A 26509-nucleotide genomic window follows, 5' to 3' on the forward strand; every position below is an offset into this window, starting at 1 on the left:
ACATTGCATTGACTCGTAGACACCATGAAGACCAGCTGAAGGTTATTGAAGTTATTTTTTATTTATATTAGACTCTTGAGTGTAAAAGGATGCCATTCAAAAGGAGCATTGATAACCATACAAACTCAATTCAAGGGGTTAACAAGGTCAGTTGGCAGGGAGGGGGGATTCAATGAAATCTCATACCAGACCATATATACACAAAACCTCTTGGAGAGATCTCAGAAACCCAATGCTATACATAGTTATTATTGCTAGTTACGGTAGGGCTACTGCAGTGCCAGTAGCAAGAATCATATTGCTATGTACCTGCTATCATTGCATGGGATTTGTAGTTCTTTAGTGGCAGTTGTAGTTCTCCATTCAATCATTAAAACAGGGTCTTCTTGGTAGCCCTCAAGTATTTTTTTTTAAAGAGCAAATGTTCATGATTATTCAGATATTATAGACAGTGACATATACAGAATACCATTAGGTAATACAAGGAAAATACAGAATTGCCACCTATAAAAAGTAATAATAAAAAAACATGATACCAAGTGAGGGAACTGCATAACCACAGAAGAAAAAAAAGTGTCTTGTTGCTACGTGCCAGTGCTTTTCTACAACAATATTTATATAAAAACTTAAAAATAAATGGGTGGTACTGATACATTTAAGAATATAAAACTACAACGTAGTAACGTCAATACCATTCTGACTTGCCTCACCACTGTTCACAGTTTACACAGAGTTTGGACAGACGAGGGGAAATAATTTAGACCAAGTGGACTTGGTTCATATTTGCACAACCATATACCAGTATATCATTGTCGGTTATATCAACAGTCCATTTGGACCTGTTTCTTTTAAGTGCTTCTAATAATAATACTCAGTGGTACTGACGTTATGCACTTTGAATTCACACCTAGCATTCATTTTATTTAGATTAGTTTCTTTTTCATTTCAGTAAAGTGTCCATTCATATGAAAACTAAACATATTTTTTTCTATACATTTCCTAACAAAAAAATAATAATCAACGTGAATACAGGTTCCTCGAATGGGCGGGGTTGGGTTGTGATTGACCTCCCCCGTAACCAGTCAGCATGCTGGGAGAGTACTGCACGCCCCGAACAGATGATGGGAGACAACAGAAGACAGGTTCAGATGTCCAAAGGAGTGTTGAGAGAAAATAAACAAGAAGAGAACAACATTTGTTATTCACACACAGCATTAACTCAAAAGCAGCAGACAGCAGGACATGACTTATTCACTATCTGACCATCAGGCTTTAATACATCAAAGCATCATTTGAAATCTTAAAGAAAAAAAAGGAGAAGTAAAGCTCATACCGCTTCACTTGATTCCCTCCTTAGTTCTTAATATGCGCATTACTTTGACAAAAAAAGTTCACTTACTAGCTTTTTCCAGATTTCAGCTGCATCAAGTCTCCCTACATGCATGCAGCTTTCACATTACTCATGGATGTAGTTCATTTGTTATAACACAAGAGTGTGGTCATGTTATGTATTAGTAATTCATTGGGTGATGGGGGGGATTCAACTCCAGACTCCATCTGCTGAGGAACACTGTAAGATGCAACTAAACGCTCTGGAAAAAGTTAGAGAGGGATCCTCTAACTTTGTTCTATATGTAGCTCTTTCCTGAAGCTTTTAGCTGCATCACGTCTTGCATGGGAATGGAGTTCACCTGTCATGGAGAGAGCTAAGTTGTCATGAGACTGTACGTTTAGTCCCGAGTTAACATGTGGTCATACATTATGTATATACAGACTTCCTCAGGGAATTACCATGAGATGCTATTGACAGCACATTTCACATTCATCATTATTCATTATTTCATTTAAATTGTTGTTTTCAAGGTAAGGTGCTCTGTAAAATGGCCAGATAGTGATAAGAGTACATACAAGACAAATTAGTAACAGTGACAACATGTAAATTCATGTTTTTGCGGGTTTTGAAGCATCGAAAAAAAGAAAAGGCCAGCCCACAGGGTCCTGCGAGGTCACCATATTAGTCCGTTTGATACTGATTATAAAGCGAGCGTGTGCACTAACAGCAGAGATAAAATGGCAGTGCGATGGCGTCACAAGTACAGAGGACTCACAGAGGGGGGTGGGGACTGCCTGTCAGTCAGGGGTAGGCTCTCATAGCCAGGGTTGCCATTGGAGGAAACGTTTGGAGTCCTGTATAGAGATAGAAAGAGACAAGGACAGGAGAGAGGGAGAGGAGGAGCCGAGGATGAAGGAGAGAGGGAAACAGGGGTGAGACACATTGAGAAAGACAGACGGGGCCGCGGGGGGACAGGAGCCAAGGACAGGTAACAGGAAAGAAGGAGAAAGAGCGGTTAGAAATATAGTGCGGAAGAACACAGCACTTAGTAAACTAGTAGGTATTATTACTACTGAGAGCCGTACAGTCCACTCCTGACTGATGGTGCACTGCAGGGTTCGTACAATAATCTGCAATTACATGCATTTAGAGCTGGGTGTGACTCACCAGTCCCATTTCAGCTGTAATGTTGTTTTCCTAATGAATCTGTTTATCTGCCTGGTAAACCCCAGAAAGCTTTTAAAGCAATCCCGAGCAGATGTCATTTAAGAGGAGTGGACTGTATGTTTAGTGCTAGCTGAGTTTCTGAGCCTTGACAGTTTGGTTTTGTCAGTATGCTTGTGTTTATCTTTGTGTTAATATTAGATATGGGGAGCAGTCAAGATGACCAGCTGGTATTAGCAGAAGGAAGTTATAATATAATCCACGATTAGGTTTCTCAGAGCTCTGACTAAACTTGGAAACATCAGTGAGGGAGAAAGGGGAAAACAAAATTGAATAATGGAAAGCTAGAAGAGAGGGAGAACCAAAAAGGGAGAAGGAGGTATGACAAAGAGCGAAGGACAGATCGAGAGAGATAGCTTGAGAGAGTTTGGACACCACGGTGAGGAGACAGATGAGAGCGAGACAGAAGGGTGTTTTTTTAGGGGGGTGGGGTGGGGGGGTTACCTATATGGTCAACCTGAGCCTCACATCGCCGGAGTTTTTACGAGTGCGGCCTCGTCAATGACACCCTCCCCCCAACACAGCAGTACTCTACTACTGTTTAGGAGACAGGACGCCATTTGAGACAAGATCTGTGAGAAATGAACCGAGCGGCCTATATCGTCTGTCCTGAAACACTCGACAGACGGATAGACAGACACACAGACAGACAGACAGACCTCTGGAGTTGTGTCTGTTTCTCTGCCTACCCTGGAGTCCATATTGACCTGTCTGTGTGTCTGTCTGCAATGCATGTGCTGAACCTGACAGCTCTGTGGACTACATGTCTGTGTAGAGGAGAGTGTGTGAACCTAGCTGACTCTACTACACTATTCTCTAGTAAAGATGGGTGATTAACACTAGGTGTGTCATGAATAAAGTACTGTATTGAGGGGGACATCTGTGTATCTTCACCAAAAGAGTATGTGTCTGCACAAAAATGTCTCAAAAGTGTCTCTATGTGTTCTTTACTCTGCGATCCCTGATCAGTATCAGTATAAAAGTTGCCCAGAGGTAGAGATCTCGACACAGAAACACAAACTCGGTGCGTAAACTGTATCCAAGCGCAACCTCTGACTGCAACATCTGGGACGTTCTGTCTGTCTGTCTGTCTGTGTGTCTGAGTGTCTGTGTTACTCACGGGAGGGGCGGCGCACTAGAAAAGGGGGGTGTCCACCCAGCACCCGGGTAATTATAGAAGGGGGTGATGGCCCCTCGCTGAGACCCCGTGGCCGTCTGTCTACGTGCCTGATGGGAGGTGAAGGGGTCCTCACTCTCGCTGTCCGAGTCTTCATACTCCTCTGATTCACTGTGGTCGTCCATGAAAGAGACAGAGAGGGATACGTGTGAGTGATGATGAGCACCACTGTGCTTATTACCTCTTCTCTTCATAGCTGTATGTGTTCTGATGTCTTACAACACACCTCCATGATTCTCTCTGTCACTATTCCTGATTGGATAGACATAATAATAATCCGCTCTCAGCAGATCCAACAAACCTGTGCCGCTTCTACCAAACTCCTGAATGTGCAAAATGAGAAATAAGTTTAATCTAGGAGTTGTTTGAAGAAAGCTTACTGTATATCTTTTTAGGCATGCCATTTTAACTCTTTTTTTTAACATTGTACAGCATGTAGCATTGTATAGCATGCAGGAACTTTAAACCAACATTAATCTACATTAATCCCAGAGTCTTTTACTACTTTTGGTAATGTTTATGCAAGGCAATTCAAAGCGTATAAATGAGTGAAAATGTCAACAGTAACAACTGATGGTAGAAGAAACACCTATAGCGACAGTATGCACCATACAAAGAGTTCTCACTCCTCACCTGGGGAAGCTCCTCCAGGCGCCGGGCAGAGAGCAGAGGATGGCAGTGAAGGCCAGTGCAGAGAGGAAGGAGTAAAGGGAGAGGTAGAGCAATCCCTCCATCCCATCATAGCACAAACCTTTCAAAGAGTCGATGTAGTCCTGGAGAAAACACAGATGTATATGTCAAGAAGCATGTTGGTAATTATCCCTGTTTCGGGCCGCACAATATATTGTTTACTGTATCTTTGCAATGTCAACTGAGTGTGTGTGTGTGTGTGTGTGTGTGTGTGTGTGTGTGTGTGTGTGTGTGTGTGTGTGTGTGTGTGTGTGTGTGTGTGTGTGTGTGTGTGTGTGTGTGTGTGTGTGTGTGTGTGTTTGTGGGGGAGGGTTACCTTATTCAGACCTCTGCAGTTCAGCAGTGCCACCAGTTGATGGAAGTTCCCCTCTGTGGAGTTGAGTATCTGCTGAACCTCCCTGAGTGATTTCTGTCATGACGAAACATTAGTTAGATCAAAATCACTGGAAGAAGGGGAGAAAATGTTTCTTAAGATCTATGTTTACAAATTCTAACAAACCTCAGCTTTGGGGAACTGTGTGAGAGCGTTTCTGTCCAGGTTGGAGAGGTGTGTGTGGATGTTGGACAGCGCCCTCTGCGACTGTGTCATCACCTGCAGCCAACAAGTCAGTGACGTCAGGCACTTTTAATTTACATTATTGCTCAAATATATGATTAATATGCTGAGAGATTAGCTATTTATCTGCAGAGAAAATCATTTAAGGACAGCACACGCAGCAACAGCTGTGCCTCCTGTCCTCAAATAATTTGTCCTTGAGCAAGTGTGACATGCAACCTGTTCTTTTGAAATCAAAGAGGGCAGGAGTGTCAGCTAAATGCCTGTGATGTGCTATGTTATATACATAAATACATGTGACTGTCAGGAGGTCACATTACCTGTTGGAACGGACTGTTCATGCGCCTGCTGCAGGTCAGGTAATAATCCAACACATCTGAATGGCCAGCAAAACACCAGTGCACAACAGATCAGCGCATAATAGAAACGGTGTGGGAACATTTCACTCATTATATTAGTTTGTGCTGACATAAGCACAGTTTGGGGGAGAATGAAGTTCATTGTAGAAATGGGAAACAACTAGCACTTTGCACAGAGACAGGCATACTGTACCTGAGCTTGTCCCAGTGTTGAAGTTGGTGGAGTTAAGAACAAATATGTTTGGATCTGTGCAGAAGTCACTGAGAGCCTGGGAAAATCAGCCAGGGAGAGAATCACAGGCGAAATGAAAAAAGAAGCAGAGGATAGAAGGAGGGCAAGAGAAAAGATCGTCACAGGGGAAAAGTTAGTCGACCGACTGACATAGTTTACCTCCACAGATATCTGACAGCGCCTCACATTACACGGTAAAATATTGATCTGGATAAGCTGCCACCTTGATTTCTTTCTATTGGCTCATTACTCATAGCCGCCCCTCTGTTGACCTGTATGTAGGCTACTTCTGGCCTGTTTTAGAAGAGGGTAGCACACCCAGAGTCCCTCTCAGCGTGAGACGGCCCACCAGGAGAGGGAGTAAGAGCCACACAGAGAGCCCGGCTGCTGACGGGAAAATCGGCGACCCGGGACAGAATAAAGTGGACAGTTCCACAACTGGCCCATTGTTTCCCTGTCAGTAACCAGGGACAGAGCGGCTCTGTGTGGACATACAGGCATTGGGACCATCTCCCGCCAGCTCCACATGACACTGAGTCTCTTAAACTGGGCAGCAGGGCAGAAAAACAGCCACTATTTACCCTCTTCACGCACCCCCAGACCAAAAAACAGTCTCCAGTCTTCAGAGCGTAGGAGCAAACTTCAGAGTGGAAACTGAGGAAGGGTACAGCTCTGTTTGAGATATAATAACTGTCTTTGTGCTTTGTTCTTTATGAATGTAACCGCCTAAACATAAGTCAAAGCATACTGGTGGGCTGTTGTCCTCTTCAGGGCGTTAAAAGCAGAACATTGTCCAGCAGCATGTAAGTAAATTTTACTTTAGAGTATTACACTCAGACTTTAACCTCCCTGCGTCTGAAGCCCCAAGGGAATGAAGTACAGTACAGCTCTCTCCCTCTCTCTCTCAGACTGATCTGGAGATGCTCGCTCTTCCTCTCCCCCCCTCTGTCTTGTTGAAAGCACTTCTCTTCATCTTCCATCTCATAAACGCCCACACACTTGGTAACACACTTACACGGAAAAGACACGCACTTTGATGCACAAACACAATTTGTTCACAAACACGCTTGTGCACACGTGCATTGAATCTTTAATCTCTGCCCTATTTTCCTGCCTTTTTGGTGCTTTGCCACGACTGCAGCGTTCCCTAGGAGGCAGATCTTTTCACAGTTTAGCACAATGGACACAGAAATCATACACACACACACACACAGCTTTGGTCTCCTGTATCTCCCGCTGAAGCAAACCCATGTCAGTCCCATTCACTTCCCATTCCTCCTTCATCCTTCCTCTCCCTCCCTCTGTTACTGGAGTACTTACCACCACAGTGGCCGTCTCCAGGCCCAGGGAGCCCCAGCTCAGGAACAGGGCCAGCCAGGCCAGCACGGTCATCCTGTAGGGGGTGGGGGGACATCACAAACTCTTCAGCCAAGAGAGGACTCCATGACCACCAATCAGATTTGCATAGTTTGTGTCTTATGAAAGAAATTCAGTGTTTGTGTGTGTGTGTACTCACAGGATGAGCAGCCAGCGGGCTTGCTTGGCCAGTCCCAGCAGAATGAACAGACACACGATGAGGTCAAGCAGCAGCAACAACACGTAGGACAGCCACCTATGACAGAAACACACAGAAAATGACAGACTGTTGAGAAACGTTGAATCCTATATCCATAGGTTCAGATTTCTTTATTTGAGAACTGAAAACAAAATATCGGCCTATTTGTTGCAATGTTATGCTGTTTTATCCCATATGGGATACTACACTGCAGCCAGAACCCTTAAAGGCAAGGCAAGTTTATTTATATAGCACCTTTCAACACAAGGCAATTCAAAGTGTTTTACAAAAATGAAAGACATTAAGAAAATGGCATTTAAAAACAGTCATTAAAAAGCAAAGATAATAAAATAAACATTCAAATAAAAAATACAAGGATAAAAGTTACAGTGCAGTCTAAGATATGAATAGTTCAATTAAAAGCAGTGGCAAAAATAAAAGTCTTCAGCCTGGATTTAAAAGTAGTCAGAGTTGCAGCGGACCTGCAGGTTTCTGGGAGTTTGTTCCAGATATTTGGAGCATAATAACTGAACGCTGCTTCTCCATGTTTAGTTCTGACTCTGGGGACAGAAAGCTGACCAGTCCCTGAAGACCTGAGAGATCTGGATGGTTCATAATTTAGCAGGAGGTCAGAAATGTATTTTGGGCCTAAACCATTCAAAGCTTTATAACCAGCAGCAGTATTTTGAAATCTATTCTTTGACACACAGGAAGCCAGTGTAAAGACTTCAGAACTGGAGTGATGTGATCCACTTTCTTAGTGTTAGTGAGGACTCGAGCAGCGGCGTTCTGAATCAGCTGCAGCTTTCTAATAGATTTTTTAGTGAGACCTGTGAAGACACCATTGCAGTAGTCCAGTCTACTGAAGATAAAAGCATGGACAAGTTTTTCCAAATCCTGCTGTGACATTAGTCTTTTAATCCTAAATATATTCTTTAGGTGATAGTAGGCTGATTTAGTAACTGTTTTAATGTGACTGTTGAAACTCAGGTCAGAGTCCATGACTACACCTAGATTTCTGGCTTTATCTGTTGTTTTGAACATTGCAGACTGAAGCTCAGCATTAACTTTTATACGTTCTGCCTTGGCTCCAAAAACCATTACCTCAGTTTTATCTTTGTTTAATTGGAGAAAGTTCTGACACATCCAGTCATTGATTTGTTCAATGCACTTACTCAGTGTTTGAATTGGAGCATAGTCTCCTGGTGAAATTCTTACGTACATTAGTGTGTCATCCGCATAGCTATGGTAACTTATTTTGTTGTTTTTCATTATCTGAGTTAGTGGTAGCACGTAGATATTAAAGAGAAGAGGCCCCAGTATGGAGCCTTGAGGTAGCCCACATGTCATATTTGTCAACTCAGATGTGTATTTACCTATAGAAACAAAGTAGTTTCTGTATGCATTTGTTACTTCAAGGCTGGATTATTGTAACTCCTTATTATCAGGGTGTACCAAGAAGTCAGTCAAGTCGCTTCAGCTGATTCAAAATGCTGCAGCACGTGTACTAAGCAGAGTTAGGAAAAGGGACCACATTACTCCTGTTCTGGCTGCCTTACACTGGCTCCCTATAGAACACAGGATAGAATTTAAAATTCTTCTTCTCGCCTATAAAGCCCTTAATGGGCAGGCGCCATCTTACCTTAAATAACTCATTATACCCTACTGTCCTACTAGGGCATTGCGTTCCAAGAATGCAGGGTTGTTGGTTGTTCCTAGAGTCTCTAAAAGTACAATGGGAGCCAGAGCCTTTTCTTATCAAGCTCCACATTTGTGGAATCAGCTTCCAGTTTGTGTTCGGGCGGCAGACACCCTATCCGTTTTTAAGAGTGCGCTTAAGACCTTCTTTTTTGATAAAGCTTATAGATAGGGCTGATTAGATTCAGCCCCTAGTTTTGCTGATATAGGCTTAGTTTGTCGGGGGACATCTTACTTCTTCCTTCTCTCTGTCTATACCTGTGTACTCTCATGTTCCGATTAACCCAGCTTCCCCAAATTTCTTTCTTTTTGGTGTCTATATACGCCGGGATCCGGAGTCATGGATGATCCTGTTGCTGCGGTCCTGTGTCCTGGATCGCGAGCCCTGGATCTTGAGTCGTGGCTGTGGTCCTGGATCATAAGTCCTCGTGGATTCATCTTCCTATTATACACACATGCATTTCCAAACATTTGGACCTATGTTGCAAATGTATTATCTTTTCAATTTACACACGGCATCTATTGCACGTCTGTCCGTCCTGGGAGAGGGATCCCTCCTCTGTTGCTCTCCCTGAGGTTTCTCCCATTTTTCCCTTTAAACTGTGGGTTTTCTCCAGAAGTTTTTCCTTGTACGATGTGAGGGTCTAAGGACAGAGGGTGTCGTATTGTCATACTGATATTCTGTACACACTGTGAAGACCACTGAGACAAATGTACCATTTGTGATATTGGGCTATATAAATAAACATTGATTGATTAAGATTGATTGATTTGTTAGTCTGTCGACAGTAGCAAATAAGGCACGTGCGTTGTTTTTGTTTTTGGTAATGATGATGTCAGAGAAGAAAGACTGTCGTGCATTTTTCAATTCCAAATTATAAGGCCAAGTCTCTCTTTATAGATTCAAAATGAACCTGGAGATTTGTTTTTTCGACACTCTCTTTTTTCTGTTTTCATGGTCATGGCCTTTCTCCATGGAGATATTTTCTTGCCAGTCACTTCCTTTACCTTAGTTGGAGCATCTATAACATTTTACATTTTTGAATTAAAATGATCTATTAGCTAATTTACTGAGATGTTAGCAGGGGCAAGTGTGGAAGAAAAATTCTGAGTAAACATTTCCCGAGTATTTTCAGTTAAATATCGCTTTGTGGTTACCTCTTTTTGAACATTTTTGTGAACAGAAATAGAGCTCTCAAAGAAAACCCAGGAATGGTCAGAGAGTGCAACATCAGTCATCTCAACCTCAGAGATATTCAGACCCTTTGAGATAATTAAGTCCAGAGTGTGCTCCTTATTGTGCGTGGGCTCCGTCACATGCTGAGTCAGTCCATAGCTATCAAGAACACAAAACAGTTATTTCAGTTTTATATCTGCATGATAGCAATTTAATAATTTCATTTTGTATGGGAGAGTTTTAGTGTATTGTTTAGGTATGATCTCTGTTTTTGCTGGAGGATTCAGTGGCACAAATTATGTATTTAAAGATCTCTGGGTAATACATGGTAAAAAAGTGAATACAAATATGAAGTTGTTCAGAGTCCTGGAGGGCTTAATGTTTTTCATTCTTTCTTTCTTATCTCTTTAATCATATTGTGATTTCATGACTACTTTAGCAGACCTAAGATTAGTACACTTTATACTGGCAGTCACAAGCTTACATTTCAACCAACTTTTTCAGGGTTAAATTTAAGGCTTGGCACCTTGTATATTTATAAAAAAGCCAATTAATTTTTGCCAGTATATCTTTGGTGTTGTGTAAAATATGCAGCGTTCCTGACAACACATTTAGATTGTTCCACTTGAGCAGGGATTAAAACGTGCTATCTTTTCCCACAGATCCCAGAAATAAAACTGCTGAGTAGTGTAATACAATTATAGGGCTTCTGACACTTCTGATCCGGGTATGCATTTCTCTATTGGTCAGAAATGACACTCATTGAGAGTGTGGTCAGCTTTACTCCCTTTTTGAGATAAAGCAGACTCAGAGAGGGGAAGTGGTGAGGAGGATGAACCTTAATTCACCCCAGTCTGTTTAAAAAGGCCGGACATGTTACATCATCCGTTTGCTGTGTGCGGTTAGTTTATGAGAAGCAGTACTTTGATTTTGTTATTATTATGGAATATGGAATATGGAAAAGCCACCCACCAACCCGTCCCTCCAGAACATTTTGTCTCAATAGCATTACCACAACTAACCCAGCCATCTTAATAAACATGTAACTTTCATAAAGTATTCTCAGTACAGTTTTACAGCCTCTTCTATCCTAAAGGGCAGGGGTCTGTTAGTGTTGATAAACAGTCTGGATGTGTTCAAACTTGTGAAATTGATCCAGATGGTTAATGTGTAATCTGCTTATTTATTACTTTAGCTTGTCAGAGTAGGGCATGGTTATAGGAGCAGACTGGAAATGTGTGCGAGATGCTACTCAAGGATTCGGCCTCCCAAGTCACAGAAAATGGCTGCCAGATGTAAAGCAATTAAACCCAAATTATGAATATAGCAGGCCTAGCATTTGCAGTAATGATTTTTTTCAAAACGACTTTTATTCCCATAAAATGCACCCATGAAATGAATATGTTTTTAACTCATGCTGCCTCTGCTGAACAAGCCAAACTGAATGATCATGTAAGTGGATAATGAGTATTGTAAATGGGAGGAACAAGAGTCCAGCTTTTTTTATTAGAAGAATAGAGTTGCACCATTTATTTTACTGGAAACATAAAATAGGATTTCAAGGAATCATTATATCTTGCACAATAACTAAGAGGAATTAGTACATGTTTTAGGCAAACTAACAACGGTCAGATTGTGAGCAGGAAATCAAATGAAACAGCTAGCAATCAAGTTAACTAGAGAAAGAGTTATTCTTATTTTCCAGTTCAGTCACTATTGCTGCCAAATTCAAAGCACATCCATAGGAAATATGGATGTTTTTTGTTGTTGTTATCTTATTGTCCGCCAGTGGCTCAGGCAGTAGAACAGACCTAAATATGGAGTGTGGACATGTACTTGGAGAGGTCCCAGTTCACCTCTTGGGCCCTGCCGTGGTGCCCTTGAGCAAGACACTGGACACCCGTCCACATTTCCAATGTGCTGTATAATATATATATAATATTCTGTAATTTCCAATTAAACATCTACCGGTTAATTCTTCAATCCAGGTTGTGTTGTGCAGCCTCACCTGTAGTCCTCATTGACCATCAGCGTGTTGGCCGCCCAGCCTGGGGAGAAGGGGCTGGGCATCAAGCCGCTGCTAGGCACCAGTGTGGGGGCCACAGAGGGGGGCGCCGGGGTCAGAGGGATGATGGACGCCCCGCTGATACTGTCGTTCCCCAGGCCTGCATCGCTACCGGAGCGAGCCAGCGAGATGGAGGAGAGGAGGTTGATCACGTTGTCAGACAACCTCCGGCAGTTCCTCGTCGACGTCAGGAAGGGTTTTACTGCCGGGTGAAGAGCTCCTCCATGGAGGTCAGGGGGCCGGAGACAGACAGCTGCAGCCCAGAAATGGTGTCTGTAATCTTTAGAGAGGGAGGATAAAGAATGTGAAGGTGGTTAAGTGGGACGGAAACCACAAAATAGAGATGATGATGCTCGTAAAGTCGTGGCCAGCTCTGAGTGGTTTGTTATGAAGATAGAGACCTGAAGACTGTGGGCATCTCGGTGCCTTAGCTTCTAATGCATGTCTCTCACAATCTATAGCACAAGTTAAAGCTGAGTTAAAAAACACTTCAATCCTCCTACTACTTGCAAAACTTAATTATAAACTACTTTGAAATGTACGACACATCAAGGACTCTTAAGTTGTTTAAGGAGATGAAGCAGTACAGACAGAAGTCTCAGACATGTTTTCAGTATGACTGTGCAATCATGATGAATAATTTATTTATTATCTGACTCATTTCAAGCTAATTATTAGCGGCTTGTGATTTTTTTGTAGAGCTATACCTTCTTATTATCCAGTATTTTAACCCCTCTGTATTGATTCTTATATTCTTCGTCTACCAGTAGCAGAAGGTTTTTCCTTCTTCAGTTAGTTCTCTTTATTTGTTTCAATTCTAGCCAACTTCCTATTACGTCATCTCTGTATAAATATATTTTTGTAGTACTTAATACATATTTAATGTTAACCCATATGCCAATGGCTCCTGCATGGTAATATAAAAAGATATCACACAGATCAGAAATTACCTTTTTCCAACCCTGTTTATTTTGTCAGAAGACTGCTATCAGCAGCTAAAACAAGCTGGATGTATAACATGTGTACATTTTCGATTCATTTGCAATGATGTTAGTTCCTAAATGCCACTTGTTTTGTTAGTTAAGTAAAACGAAATGCCTTCAGAGCTGAAGGGGTGTTGTGTGTGTGAACCAGGGGTCTTCCATGAAAACATGTATCTCTATGAAGAGACGTCATTGTTTAAAAAGTTTAAAAAGCACTCGGTTAATCTTTATTCCTGACTAGAATAACCAAAACCTCCAAGACTATGATATATTTAGTATTTACTAACAAAGCTGACAGAATAGTTAAAACATACAACTTCCTGACTGATCTTTCTGACCATAATCTTGTTCTTTTTGCCAGGAAACTCACAAAAAAAAAGGTTCATGGCCACAGCTAAAACCCCTGCCTTGGCTTCACGCTTCATCCCCAAAAACCTGCAACAACGTTTTATGGAGGCAGTGAAAATGATTAATTGGGGGAACACTGTCCTCTGAAGACATTGGTGAAAACAGTGATCTGCCTTTGGGACAGGAAGGAACGTCATCATTCCCTGGCTGAATCTACAGTGCAGGAATTTAATGAAATCTAGAGACCAACTATTAAAGCAAGCTTGAAATCCGGACTATCCACTGACAGACAAAATTCACTCATGCTCGTAACAAGGTAACACAACCAATAAGACAGGCCAAAGCAAACTTTTTCATCAACATAATTGAAGGTGCAAAAAGGTAACGGTACAAAAAGTTTGACAAATCTTAAATAAACTATTAGGTAAACATAAGAAACAGGAAAATAATGCTCTAGAATTAAAAATCAATGATGCCCTGATAAAAGACCCTGCAGTGTTGGCCAACTCTCTCAATGAGTATTTCATAGATAGTGCTCTGGACATTACAAAGCTCTTCCCGCCACCTGAGGTCTCACCTAGCCCGACTGTGGATACACACCCCGTTTCCTGACCTGGAGGAAATCACAGAGGTGGAGGTAAAAACATATAATCTTAGGGTTAAGCGGTTCTAAGGCTAGGGATGCAGATGATTTAGACACCAACTTTATAAAGACAAATATCGACGGTCTAATAAAACCAATTAGTATGTGTAGTAAATCAATCTATCAGCACGAGGGAAGTTCCATCGTCCTGGAAGGTGGCCACGGTGACACCGATCTATAAATCTGGGGATAAGGCAATCATGTCCAATTACAGACCAATCAGCATCCTCCCCTGTGTCTCTAAGGTAGCTGAGAAATGGGTGTCAAAACTAATCACCAAACATTTAGACAAAGGTTTCGCTCCACTCCACCCAATGCAGTTTGGTTTTCGTGCTCACCACTCCACTGAGACAGCTAACTGTGTCTTTGTGGAAAAGGTTAAATGTATGTTGGACACGAGCCCATAGGTAGGTGCTGTCTTCCTTGATCTCAGGAAGGCTTTTGACACTGTTGACCACCAAGTGCTCCTTACAAAGCTGACGTATTTCCATTTTTCGGCAGATTCAATACAGTGGGTTAAGTCTTACTTATCGAATAGAAACAGTGTGTTTTGGTCAACGGAGCCAAATCCCCTACCTTGTCAACCACTGTTGGGGTTCACAAGGTTCCATTCTTAGACCATTACTGTTTTCTCTGTACATTAATGACTGCCTAATATATGTCCTGAGTTGAATGTGCAAATGTATGCCGATGATGCGGTCATCTTTGTACATGGGAAAAATACTGAAATAATCACATCCTGTCTCTCAAATGCTTTGGACAAGGTTCAACACTGGCTGAACAATATTTGCTTACAGTTAAATGCAAAAAAACAGTATGCATGATGTTCAGTAAACGACCAGTCAAAATCGAAGGATCCAATGTGTTTTTAAACGGAGCAGAAATAGAACTAGTCCCCCACTTCAAGTATCTTGGTGTCATAATGGACTCGAACTTGACTTTTGCCTTGATCCCTGCCGAGTCAACGCACGGCTGTTGATTGGTGTCAGTGCCACAGCAACTATTTAGGAGCAATGCGCTCATGGTAAAAATGTAATTTTGGTTGTGTGTGTAGACGGCGGAAGCAGGGAGGGGCATTCACGTGCCTTGATCCCTGCCGAGTCAACGCACGACTGTTGTTTGGTGTTTGTGCCACAGCAACGTTTTGCAGCAATCTCAAGAACAAAGACTTTTGACTTTCATGTATTTATTTTTTGCTATGTTTACAAATGTCAAGTTCTTATATGTTGTATGTCAGGGACTACGGATGGAAATGAGCTCAAAGCTAAAATCCGGCATATTTACACTTGAAGCATTATTTGTCTAAAGTGTTAATTAATGTGCATTGTCCCTATTCAAATAAACGATTAAATGAAATGTAATGCTCTGACCAAACATTCAGTTACACGTGTTAAAGAAGAGTCTCTGGAAAAATCTATCTTATTGATATTTAAGTGTTTACATAATGAAGATGACATCCTCATAACATTTATTATATTATAAATATATTTTTATTTATTTGTTCTGTCTTTGTATACATGTATGTATGTAGGTACGTGTATGTATGTGCATGTGTACATGTGGGTATACATATGAGTATATGGGTACAAGTATTACTGATACTATTCTTTATTCCCTTATCTATACATTTTCTTTTAATATTATCTTCTATATTACTTTACTTGTACCTATACAGGTATCTATTTTATTTATTTAGTTAGTTATTTATTTTACTAGCTAGGACCGGGAGGGAGGGAAAGGGGGAAAATAAATAAAAATATTGACTATAAATATATTTTGTCTGCAAACCTATTCCCTCTCTCTGTCTCTTTGTTTGATGCTATTGCTTTATGAGATATTTTACTCTACTCTAACTATTTATATATTTCTTAAACTAAACTGATTAATGTATGTGTTTTTTTCCCATTCATTCAGGTATTCATTATATAACTGTAGCTCTCCTGTCCTGTATCTTCTACAGTAGAAGCAATCTGACACAAAAAACACTGTCTGACCACAGGGAAATCGATAAAAACACTGTGTATCGGATTTTCTCTCCCTCTCTGCAGACAACATGTAAGCACAAACACACACACACACACACACACACACACACACACACACACACACACACACACACACACACACAGGTTATTCTACATGACAGTTTACTTGCAGCACTCACCAGCAGATCGATGGAAGCTAGCGTATAATTGGCTGTGAGAAGAGACGAGGTCAACTGATACATCCCATCATTAGCCTCGCTGTTGCCATAGAAACCGATGCCTATGGCAACACTGCATAGGGAGGAAAAAAAAGACAATGTGAAATCACTGTGGGAGGGTGTGTGTGTGTGTGTGTGCGTGTGTGTGTGTGTGTGTGTGTGTGTGTGTGTGTGTGTGTGTGTGTGTGTGTGTGTGTGTGTGTGTGTGTGTGTGTGTGTGTGTGTGTGTGTGTGTGTGTGTGTGTTTGTGTGTGAACGAGGGGGATAAAGAACAGATAGCAGAAGCATACATGTTATGTTTAATTCAGTGTGTATGTACATTTTAAATGAATGTGACACAAGGAGATAGAGCTGGAGAGGATGGGATGTGTGAGCTCTGGATGAGAATACCAACAGAGGAGGGGAAGGAATAAACAGATGAAGGGAAAAAAGTTGACTCTTAGCACTCAACGGCTAAGCTTCCACAGGGAAAATGTTCGAAATGTTAAACATAGCGACATGTTTACATATCTTCCTGTTATTCACATATTCAGATTAAGGCTCAGGCCAGATGTTCGTCAAATCCCCTCAAACCCGAGAGGAATGGTATGACCCAATCTCCCACAAAGTATGTGACCCAGATTAGAAAGCACGGGGGGAAAAGGAAAAGGAGGAATGTGTGTCTGGGTCTGTGTGTGCTCTGCATTTCAAGCTGCTAAATGTGAACGCTGTCTAAAGCAGCTGAATTTCACAAGACTGTTTTTTATACTTGTGACAAAAAGGCCACCATCTGGAGGAAAGGGTGTCACATGAAATATTTTCAAGAGGTAAACTGCGGCATTCTTTTTTCATCCAGTCTGGCGCAGAGAGCATCAGAGGAGGAGACGACTACATTACATTACGCTCCATAAGGGGGAGATACGGACCTACAATCTGTATATTACATCACTGTGACAGCTGAAATCACAGCCCCTGTACATTGTGTTCTGTGATATAACAACACAGTCTCGCAGCATATAAACGTGCAGGGAATAGACTGGAATATAATAGAAAGCACTACTCAAGCGTCCAATTGCAATATAATTGTATTACAGCACACAGCCCGGCCTGTAGCTTTAGATTTAAAAGGTCTGATGTGCAGCCGAGCTTCCCTTTAATGTCTTCTGCGTTATAAAAGCGTCTTGGACAGATGTCAGGTGGCATTTCTGTATAAGACATGCACCATGCAGACAGTGCACTGACTTGCACTGATTGCATGGTCACCAGATCTGAGGGGAACACCGGTGCGTAAATGACAAATGTACTGAAGTTGGGTGAGCTGAGATCTTCCTCACACACACATTGATTGGGAAATCACTGAAAGCAACACACACAAACTAACACACACTGTGCGGTCATAGGCCTGTGGTCGGTCAACAGCAACTAAGCGTGACCATCAGCTGTCCTCTCTTCTTTCACATGGAGACAGTGTGACAGACTAAACAGCACATGACAGAGGAGAGAGGGACAGCTTGTGATTCACAGCCTAAAATTAAGTAAAATGTTGAGGTACTTGCATTTACTTAGGTATTTGTAGCTTATTTCGTATCATGTTCGACTACATTTCAGACCTACATTTGGTAGATTTGACTGCATTTATATGATTGTGATGTAGTTATTTTTCAATTGGATGTTTCTCCTTTGTTTACCCGGCCTTAATTGATAGTGATGAGAGACAGGAAATGTAAGGAAAGAGAGTGGAGGACTGACAACTGCAAATCAAACTGGTGATTATATATGGGCCTTTACCGCTCGATGCATTTATATGAAAACTAATGTGATCCCCAGTCCCTTTTGTGGGACTTTGCACAAAAAACTGTATTTTGTATTTTGGAGGTGTTATCTAGTATTTCACCGAAGAGTGATTTTCTCTTTAAACCTCTTAGATGCTTTCATTACAAGCAGTAGTTTGACATGCTAATAGGCATTTTTGCAGAGAGGTAGATAAGAAAGTGATTCTACTCTTGTATCTGTAAGATAAAGACGGAGCAAAAAGACGTGAAACAGGACGACACAGGCTGGCCGTCCCAGTTTACAGTTGTTATGCTAAGGTAAGAGGTTTGATGGCAAATAGAGTGGTATTGTTTCTTTCAAATAAAGAAAGAAAGCAAATTAGTGTTTTTCCCAAAAGATATTTGCTGTGAAATACTTGTTTCGGGCTCAAAAAGGTCAACTAATCCAAAATGTCCCCAGAAAGTGTTTTGATTTATTTTGTGTCCCGTTTGAGAGAGTTGACCTCTTGGCTTGAAGTGGAAACTATAGTTCCACAAAAACCTCATACTGCTTAAAGGTGAGGTAGGTAAGTTTGAGAAACCGGCTCGAGATACACTTTTTGTTATATTCCATGGAATTATCTCAACGTCCCGATAGCAATGAATATCTTAAGTGCTTTGACAACAAATCCATAAAAAATGTCATCTGTGGAAGCCGTAGTACTGTAAAAAGCACGACCAATCATCTGAGCCGGCCCGGCTAAAGTAACTGGATGGCCTACCTGCCTGTCAGCCTTCCATCTGTGCACAAACTTATCTCGTGCCCTGATTGGTCATGTGCGCGTTCGTGTGTGTTGGAGGAGGGGCTCTGTAAGGAAGTGGCAGATTTTTTCCGGCTGTGTATTTTCAAATTCTAGCGCACTCGAGCTGCTTTCTCCAAAATTACCTACCCCACCTTTAAGCACTGATGATGAATAAATAAATGATAAATGGTGAAATAAGTATTCAGAAGTTACAATTCCCCCCAAAAGAAAATCTCCGCAGGGGTATCAGAAGAGTGTACTTTAGGTATCAAAAGTATTATTATATATATTATTATGAATTTTTGGGGAATATTATCATACATGCATTAATCTCTGAGATCCATTTGAATGATTTCACTGGTTGAGTTGCAGATTATTGATTGCTATATATAAAGCTGTTTTTTTCTACTGCAGCATTGTATCATATTGTATAAGCCCTTAATATCGTAATCTGTATAGTACCCAGTACTTAGTTAAGAGTATGAACTAATACTTGGCTTTGCTGAATATGTTCATATGCTCAGTCTTTTTACAGTATTGGTACTTTTACTTGAATATCTGAATACTTCTCTTTCCGCTGTGAACACGTGACCTGTATGTATTTAGTTTTAAAATTAAAGTGTAATGCTGATAATGAATCCTCTTCCTCACCAGCACAGTGTGACCGAAGCCACCGCCACCCACGTGACACAGCAGATGCCCCGCCCCTTCTTTCCGCTGTAACCGTGACCTGTGCTACCATCTTCATCCTCTTCCTCCTCCTCCGACCCTTCGCTTCGGTCGCCACGGTGACAGCAGCAGTAGTGTATGAGAAAGGAGAGGACCACCAAGAGGGAGATGACGAGAGCGACGGCTGACAAACTGGACAAAACCAGCAGAGTCTGAGAAAAAAAATGAAGAGGAGGAAGAGAAGGGATGAGTCAGTAAATGTGAAACACTTTGATTTTCTTTTTATAAGTGCAATTTGAGAGGGTTGAATACCAGCTAATCGTGTTAAAATACATGGCTTGTCATATTGTCTCGCCCCCATGAAGCAGCAGCAGATGATGATTAAAAAGGAATGAGAATATAAAATGTGTGCTTTACAGAGGAAGGTTTTACAATACATTTGTTTTGATTCTTGACCATTTATACTTGAAAAGCTTTAACACATCAATCCCTGATCTGCACCATAGTGAATATTAATGTCACTAAGCCATATCAGACTTTGCTTCTGATCAGGCTCCATGTCATAAAGTCAACATTACCAAAATGCTTCGTGCTCTGACACATATCTACAGTATTATCCTCCATCCATCTGCCCGTCTGTCACGGCCCATTCCTCCACCTTCTCCCAACTGTATCTCACCTCCTGCTCTCTGAAGCCCCTCCCCACCCCACCCACCCCTCTTTCCCCACGCTCCCACTCACTTTCTCTCCCCCACTCTCCCCCTTTCTATCCACACCACTGAATCTCTATTAATAATCTGTGACCTACTTAAATACATTCACTGCCACTCTCTCTCACTTCCACTCTCACTCTCTCTCTCTCTTTCCCACTCTCTCTCTCTGTTCAGCAACCTCCCCGCATTACTCATTCCCTCTCTCGTTTGCTCTCTCAGAGCACTTTCAGTCTCTTTTGTCTTTCTGTTCTGCAGGATAATTTGCGTCCCCCCCCCCTCTTTTTGTACTGCAGAGAAGTCACAAACACACACAGCAAGACACTGCTGGCAGAAACGTTTTGTATAAGAGCCTGTTGGAGGAGAAGGAGGATGAAAACGTTCATTTTGCAGCAGAAACTACACAGTTTAGAATAAAAACAGACAATTGCAGCTGGAGGAACATGCGAGAGCACCAAGTTGAATCCCTTTCACTCACTGAAACTAAATATGAATTCAATTTGCACCATGGCAGAAGTGCAAGTGACACTTTAGAAGACAATTGCAGCATCTAAAGCGTGGTAGAAAATGAAAAATGTTAGATATGAGATAAGGGACTCTTTGAGTGGTTGAGTGCAATAGACCTACCAATAATTAGGTCAGTGAGTTGGCATGAAAAGCTTTATATAAAGCACTGTAAATGGCAGCATCACTGCTCTGCTGACTGCCTTTACATTCAGCGATTTATGGAGCAATTTAAAGTGTCACGAAGAGCTAATTGCCCATCATTCAGTCACTTAATTGTAGTTCCCTATAGCTGTAGAGTTATCACTCCAAATGCAACAGTGCTGTAATGATTATGCAACGTGGCACCTTACATCGAGCAGTTACAGTGCAGCATGTGGTGTGGCAGGTGTGGGTTACCTGCTGGTACTCCCAGCTGTCGGGGACAAAGATGTTGTCCTTCATCTGCATGGTGAGGTCCAGCCGGGGGAGGGCGTGACACATCCTCACCCACAGCGAAGGGGTATAGCTGGGCACCGTTGCCATGGCAGCCATTTTCTACTGCTACCGGTCCCCCTCCTCCACCCTGCGGGAGTGAAGGAAAGACGGGTAAGAGCAACCAGGATGTGAACGAGAGCGGAGGAGAGGGAGCGAGGGTAAAGGAGGGTGAAGGACTGCGGAGCGGAGAGGACAGAAAGGTCACTGCAACTCTGAAGCTGCAGCGGAGGAAAGTAACTAAGTACATGTACTCAAGTATTTAAGCACAAATACTTTACTTGAGTTATTCTATTGTATGCTACTATATACTTCTAGTCCACTACACACTTTTGGAGGCTAATATTGTACTTTTCAATCCACTACATGTATTTGATACCTTTAATGATGACTAGTTACTACAAAATGTTATGTTATGACATATTATTATAGCTAAAGGAGTATTTAGGTATCTTAAATTAGCTCCACATTTACCAGCTGCAACGTTAAAATGATGTCAGATGTATGCATCACTAATTCAGTACTAAATACATTTTTGAAAGAGGACCTTCTACATGATGAGTATTTTAACTTTCTGTTCCTTTATATATATTTGTATGCTGATACTTCTGTGTTTTACTGTAATCATCATTTTGAATTCAGAACTTTTACTGTTGTATCAGAGTATGTTTACACTGTATTGTTGATACCTTTACTCAAGCTAAGGATGTGAATACTTCTTCCATCACTGTGCTCCTCCCCGTGGGCTCAGTGGAGAGGATGTATGAGCAGTGATCACCCGACCAAAGCGAGGGTCAAAATGTCAGTCATGGTTACTTGAAAGATGCTCTTGGGAGTGTACATCTGTGTTTACACCTCACTCAGAGCAGAGGCTGAAGTATATGAGTTGTTCTGTTTTTTGGACTATACCTTCAATTTCTCCTCGCAACATAAAGCTAATTTATCAAGCATTTATACTGTTTATAATATAAATGTATAATATAATCTATAAGCTTTACAAGTGCCAATAATCTACAGTGATTTGCCTCATTTAATGAATCAGAAATGTAAAGTGTTTGCTGTTTTGAGCATTGCAGAGATTGTTTCTGTTTAATATCATCTTACATTTAACCTTTGAGGGTCTTGGACTATTAGTGAATATGTGTTGCCTAAAAGATGTAACCTTGGGCTCTAGAATCTTGATTTGGCATTTTTTGTCATTTCATAACACAGGCGATGAATTAATACCAGATGAAATGATAATAATCGTTAGTAGCAGCCAGAGGGGTTTTGCTTTGAACATAGGGAGAATACGTGACTATATTTATAACAAATGGCTGTTATTCCCAGACTTCCCTCTTAACCTTATAGAAGGGGTATGTACTATAGGAGCAGCCTGGACTATATAGAGCATCTATGAGACCTTTGAAGAATTATGCGTAGTAGAGCATATGCAGGAAAAGAACAACGTATTCTCCACCATTATACAAAGAATTATATATTTGACTGCATGGTGAACCGTTGCTTCTAAAGCCGGCCAAGGGGGAGAAAGTAGGGTAAATACAAAGGGCAAATCCGGTTAGCCAAAACATACACTGGAATCTTATTACAATGACGGAGCAGGGGGGGCGGGGGGCTTCTGATACCGGGTACACAGATTAAGAGACCGTCAGAGCTTTACTGTTTAAGAAAGAAGTGTTTAAGACACAACGCACAACAACAGCACTGATGCCGTAATACAAAGGGGGATACAGCCCAGCTCAGTGCTGATACGACAGATACAATAGTGGATTTGATGATGTAATAATGTCAGATAGATTCTGAATTAAAGACTTTTTATTATCTTTGAATGCAGCTGTTATTTCTTCAATTTGGCAGTATTCTACACTGCTGAGGCTCTTTACTATCCCTATTGATTCACGCATAATTGAGTTAAATACTGTGCATGATAAAAGTTTAGATTCAGTCACATTCACTGCCAGACACTTTCCCTTTCAGATTTGGGGCGTTTATGGCTGAAGTTAACAGCTCTCCCTTTGGCCAGACAGGGCGGCTGTAAGCCCATTACAATAAGTCGCTTCACCTTAATGGTTCCACTGTCACAAGTCCAATCATCCCCAACTCTCCATTTCCATTATTAAAATCGTGCTGAACATAATGGTTGGCACGCTGTGAGGGTTGCATCCGTCCACCGCACATCTGCAGTGTAAACAGACTGTCTGCTGTTATATTTATGCATTCCTTCATGATCATTTATCTAGAGTGAACTCATTAGATTAGATGCATTTATCAGACTTTGGAGACAATAAAAGCTTTTTGAGAGGCATAACAATGAAATAGGAGAACCATTAAAGGAGAATCAGTCTACCTGATGTTATCACTATGTATCAATGGAGTGAGTCAAAATAGCAAAGCATTTCCTTTGATGAATGTCAATACCGCACTAATTATGATTTCCCACCATATGAGAAGCTGTATCAGACTATTTAAGACAACAACAACAAAATATATAAAGCACTAACTTATCTGTCTCAATGTGAAATCCCTTAATTAATTGGGGATGTATGAAGACATCGAGTCAAAGCTCAGGTAGGATTCACCTTTGACCCCTAAAAGTTATTGAGGCCCCCTAATGAGGTGCTGATGGGGGGGGTCACGGTCCTGTGGAGTAGCAGTTACTCAGCAGTTGTCACACATAGGAAGCCTCATGTTGACGCGATGTCTCCTGCCAGCTTGTTATCATGCCTGTTACCATTGCATAACTGAAGCCAAATAAATGTGATTTTGACTTCAGTCGGTGGAGAGGAAAAAAAGAAAAGGGAGAGATGGTGAGAGTCCGAACCCCTGAAGAATTAGGGGGAATATTTGTGTTGCGTTCAGTCTGCACGGAGCTCAGGCGACAGAGAATGAAACCACTTGTGTGATATGACTCCATGATGTCTAAATGTAAAGAAAAGGGCCATTTTGTGCAGCAGCTAATGAGAACAGGGCTGAGGCTTCCCTGTCAGCAGAAATTAGGATCATCTTCAGCACGGGAAATTCATCTCCACCTTCATCGTTTTTATATAGATACAACTCTTTCCAGCAGAATATATATAATTAATGTAGTCTTTTTGCTGCTGAAATCTCCAATTTGCCTCATAAAATCTTTTATGATTCACATTACAGCCTAAGTGGTCGCCTAACTGCTTCTTAACAACAACCTTAATGACTGCAATTTATGTGAAAGCATTTCAGTCTCATGAGACACTACATTAGCCAGGAGGAATTAATTAACATCTTCATAAAGGGAGCAAAGTTAGCTTTATCAACTGAAGTGAAGCGACAGGCAAAGAAGAATACTCTCAATTAGAATAACATTTTCACATTCATCTGTCAAATTCAGCTCCGCAACAATGAACCTTCAAAGTGAGTGCAGCTGACCGAAGGTAAGTGAGTGCAGCTCATAGCCAGCATGTCAGAGCAAATCAGTGCTTTGATGTGTGCAGGAGTCCAGCATGACAAGTTGATGGTGACAAAACGCTTCCACACTACTGACCACCGCAGAACAAGATATTCAAGTTATCTCGCACAGCACAAAAAAGCATTCAGAGAAGATATAAGACAAATTGAACTATAACTGGGTGGGAAACAATTGGATGCAACCAAACCATTACAGCATCTGATTCTGCAAATGGGAGAAGATTCATCCATTACGTGTGAGAGTGGAAGAGATAAGCATGAATCCGTTTAGGCAATATTGTGTTTCATGAATATCCATTAAGCATTTTTGAAAAGATAAGCCTGGATGAAAATGGGTAAAATGCTGTAATGTGTTTTGACGCCCATTAAAATCAAATGTCACTTGTTTGATGATAAAGCTTTGCAACCATATCAACAATGAAGCCATAATCTGCAGGAGAGAGAGATCAGGGTCTTACCTCTTGACGGTTGTGTTGGGAGGTTTCTCTCTGCTCCTCGTCTCTTCTCTACGCCGGCGTCCGTGAAATATTTACCCACTCAAAGAGGTATACTGCCAGCCATCAACGCTTGATGCTCTTGAAAAAACATCATCCTGAAAAAATAGCTTGAGGACATGCCAAAAATATGTCAAGATTGGGAGAAAATTGAGCCAATAATTCTTGCAGTGATTTAAATATGAAATAACCAATAATGGGATGGTTGTCTGGTGACAGTGGAGAGGTGCCTCTGTTGATGGATGAGAGAGGAGCTCTCAGTGAGAGCGAGAGAGAGAGAGTGAGAGAGAGTGAGAGAGACAGAGACAGACAGAGAGAGAGAGGGATTAAGATTGAGGGAGACACCCCTAAGGGACCCTTTATCGTTGCATTGTAGCCCTTCGTAGCTTAACGCACGAACAACTTCACAACACGGCAGCAACACGATATTGCCCAAAGATAATTAATCTGTTAACGGGGATTAGCGGGGTCTAACCCCTCACTCCTTTCAAATTGAGGCACACTTATAATGCCGACCCCCAACCAGCCATCCATGCACACTCCAATCAACCTGACCAATCTCCGTCCAGACCACCACACTGAACCCTGACCAGATTACTGAGAGAAAGAGTACAAATGCAGCCTACTGTGCGCTAAATAATAGTGCAAAGAGATGTTTAAAAAACCCACTCACATGTTGGACGCAAAATAATGAAGTCCTGTCTATGAGAGCACTGTTAGGTCAGCGATGTGTCGAGATAGGTAGAGATGCATATAAAATCAGAGTACGAGAGGCGAATAAGCACATAGATGAATATGGGGTGGGGGAGATGCAGGCAACATGAAATACTGAGGAGGGGAAAACAAGTGGGTTCCCAGGGAGTGATGCTGAGAGAAAGAGGAGGGAGGGTGAGAGATGGAGTGAACAATGAATAGAGAGGGGGGAAAGCGGCATGCAATGGATTTTTAGGCAGAACCAGCTTTCAGTGGAGGCTGCAGAACACCATCAACACTGATTTAGAGACGAGGAGGAGGAAGAGGAGAAGATGATGATGGAAGGGATGAGAGCTCGCTGATGGAGATGCTCTATGGAGGGTTTGACTGGGGAACGTAAATTGAAGATATAATGGTCAAACACAGAGTAAAAAGAGTATGGTGTCTGTCTGCCATTGGAGAAAGGGGGGCAAAGCGAGCAGCAAAGAGGGAGGGGGCGGCGTTAGTTTTTCTGTGTCACTGAAAGAGAGTGGGGGAAGGGAGGCAGGGAGATAATGCGAGCGAGGGAGCAAACAGTAGAGCATACTCACTGACTCATATCGCCTATATGTAAAGTGTATGTGTGTGAAAGAAGACAGAAAATGATATTATGTATGCAAGAGTTGATCAGGGAGCGTTTGTGTCTGCATGTTGAACCGCTGCATCAAGGCCATCCATCGTGCTCTGAGAAAACATCACCACTCAGGAG

General features: G+C 41.7%; 1 protein-coding gene across 1 annotated transcript; it reads right to left on the reverse strand.

Annotated features, from left to right (window-relative positions):
* Positions 1-40: 40 nt before the first annotated feature.
* Positions 41-25735, reverse strand: ttyh1 (tweety family member 1). The gene is given in 16 exon segments (XM_034197162.1): positions 41-1101; positions 2109-2187; positions 3678-3845; positions 4368-4507; positions 4741-4833; positions 4924-5016; positions 5301-5356; positions 5533-5608; positions 6892-6964; positions 7088-7183; positions 12010-12266; positions 12269-12346; positions 16205-16316; positions 19428-19657; positions 21059-21224; positions 25033-25735. Coding segments are annotated over 15 exon segments (1770 nt in total). The 5' UTR covers positions 21194-21224; positions 25033-25735; the 3' UTR covers positions 41-1017.
* Positions 25736-26509: the final 774 nt, after the last annotated feature.

The sequence above is a fragment of the Gymnodraco acuticeps genome, unplaced genomic scaffold (assembly GCF_902827175.1).
Source record: "Gymnodraco acuticeps unplaced genomic scaffold, fGymAcu1.1, whole genome shotgun sequence".
In the NCBI taxonomy this organism is placed as follows: Eukaryota; Metazoa; Chordata; class Actinopteri; order Perciformes; family Bathydraconidae; genus Gymnodraco; species Gymnodraco acuticeps.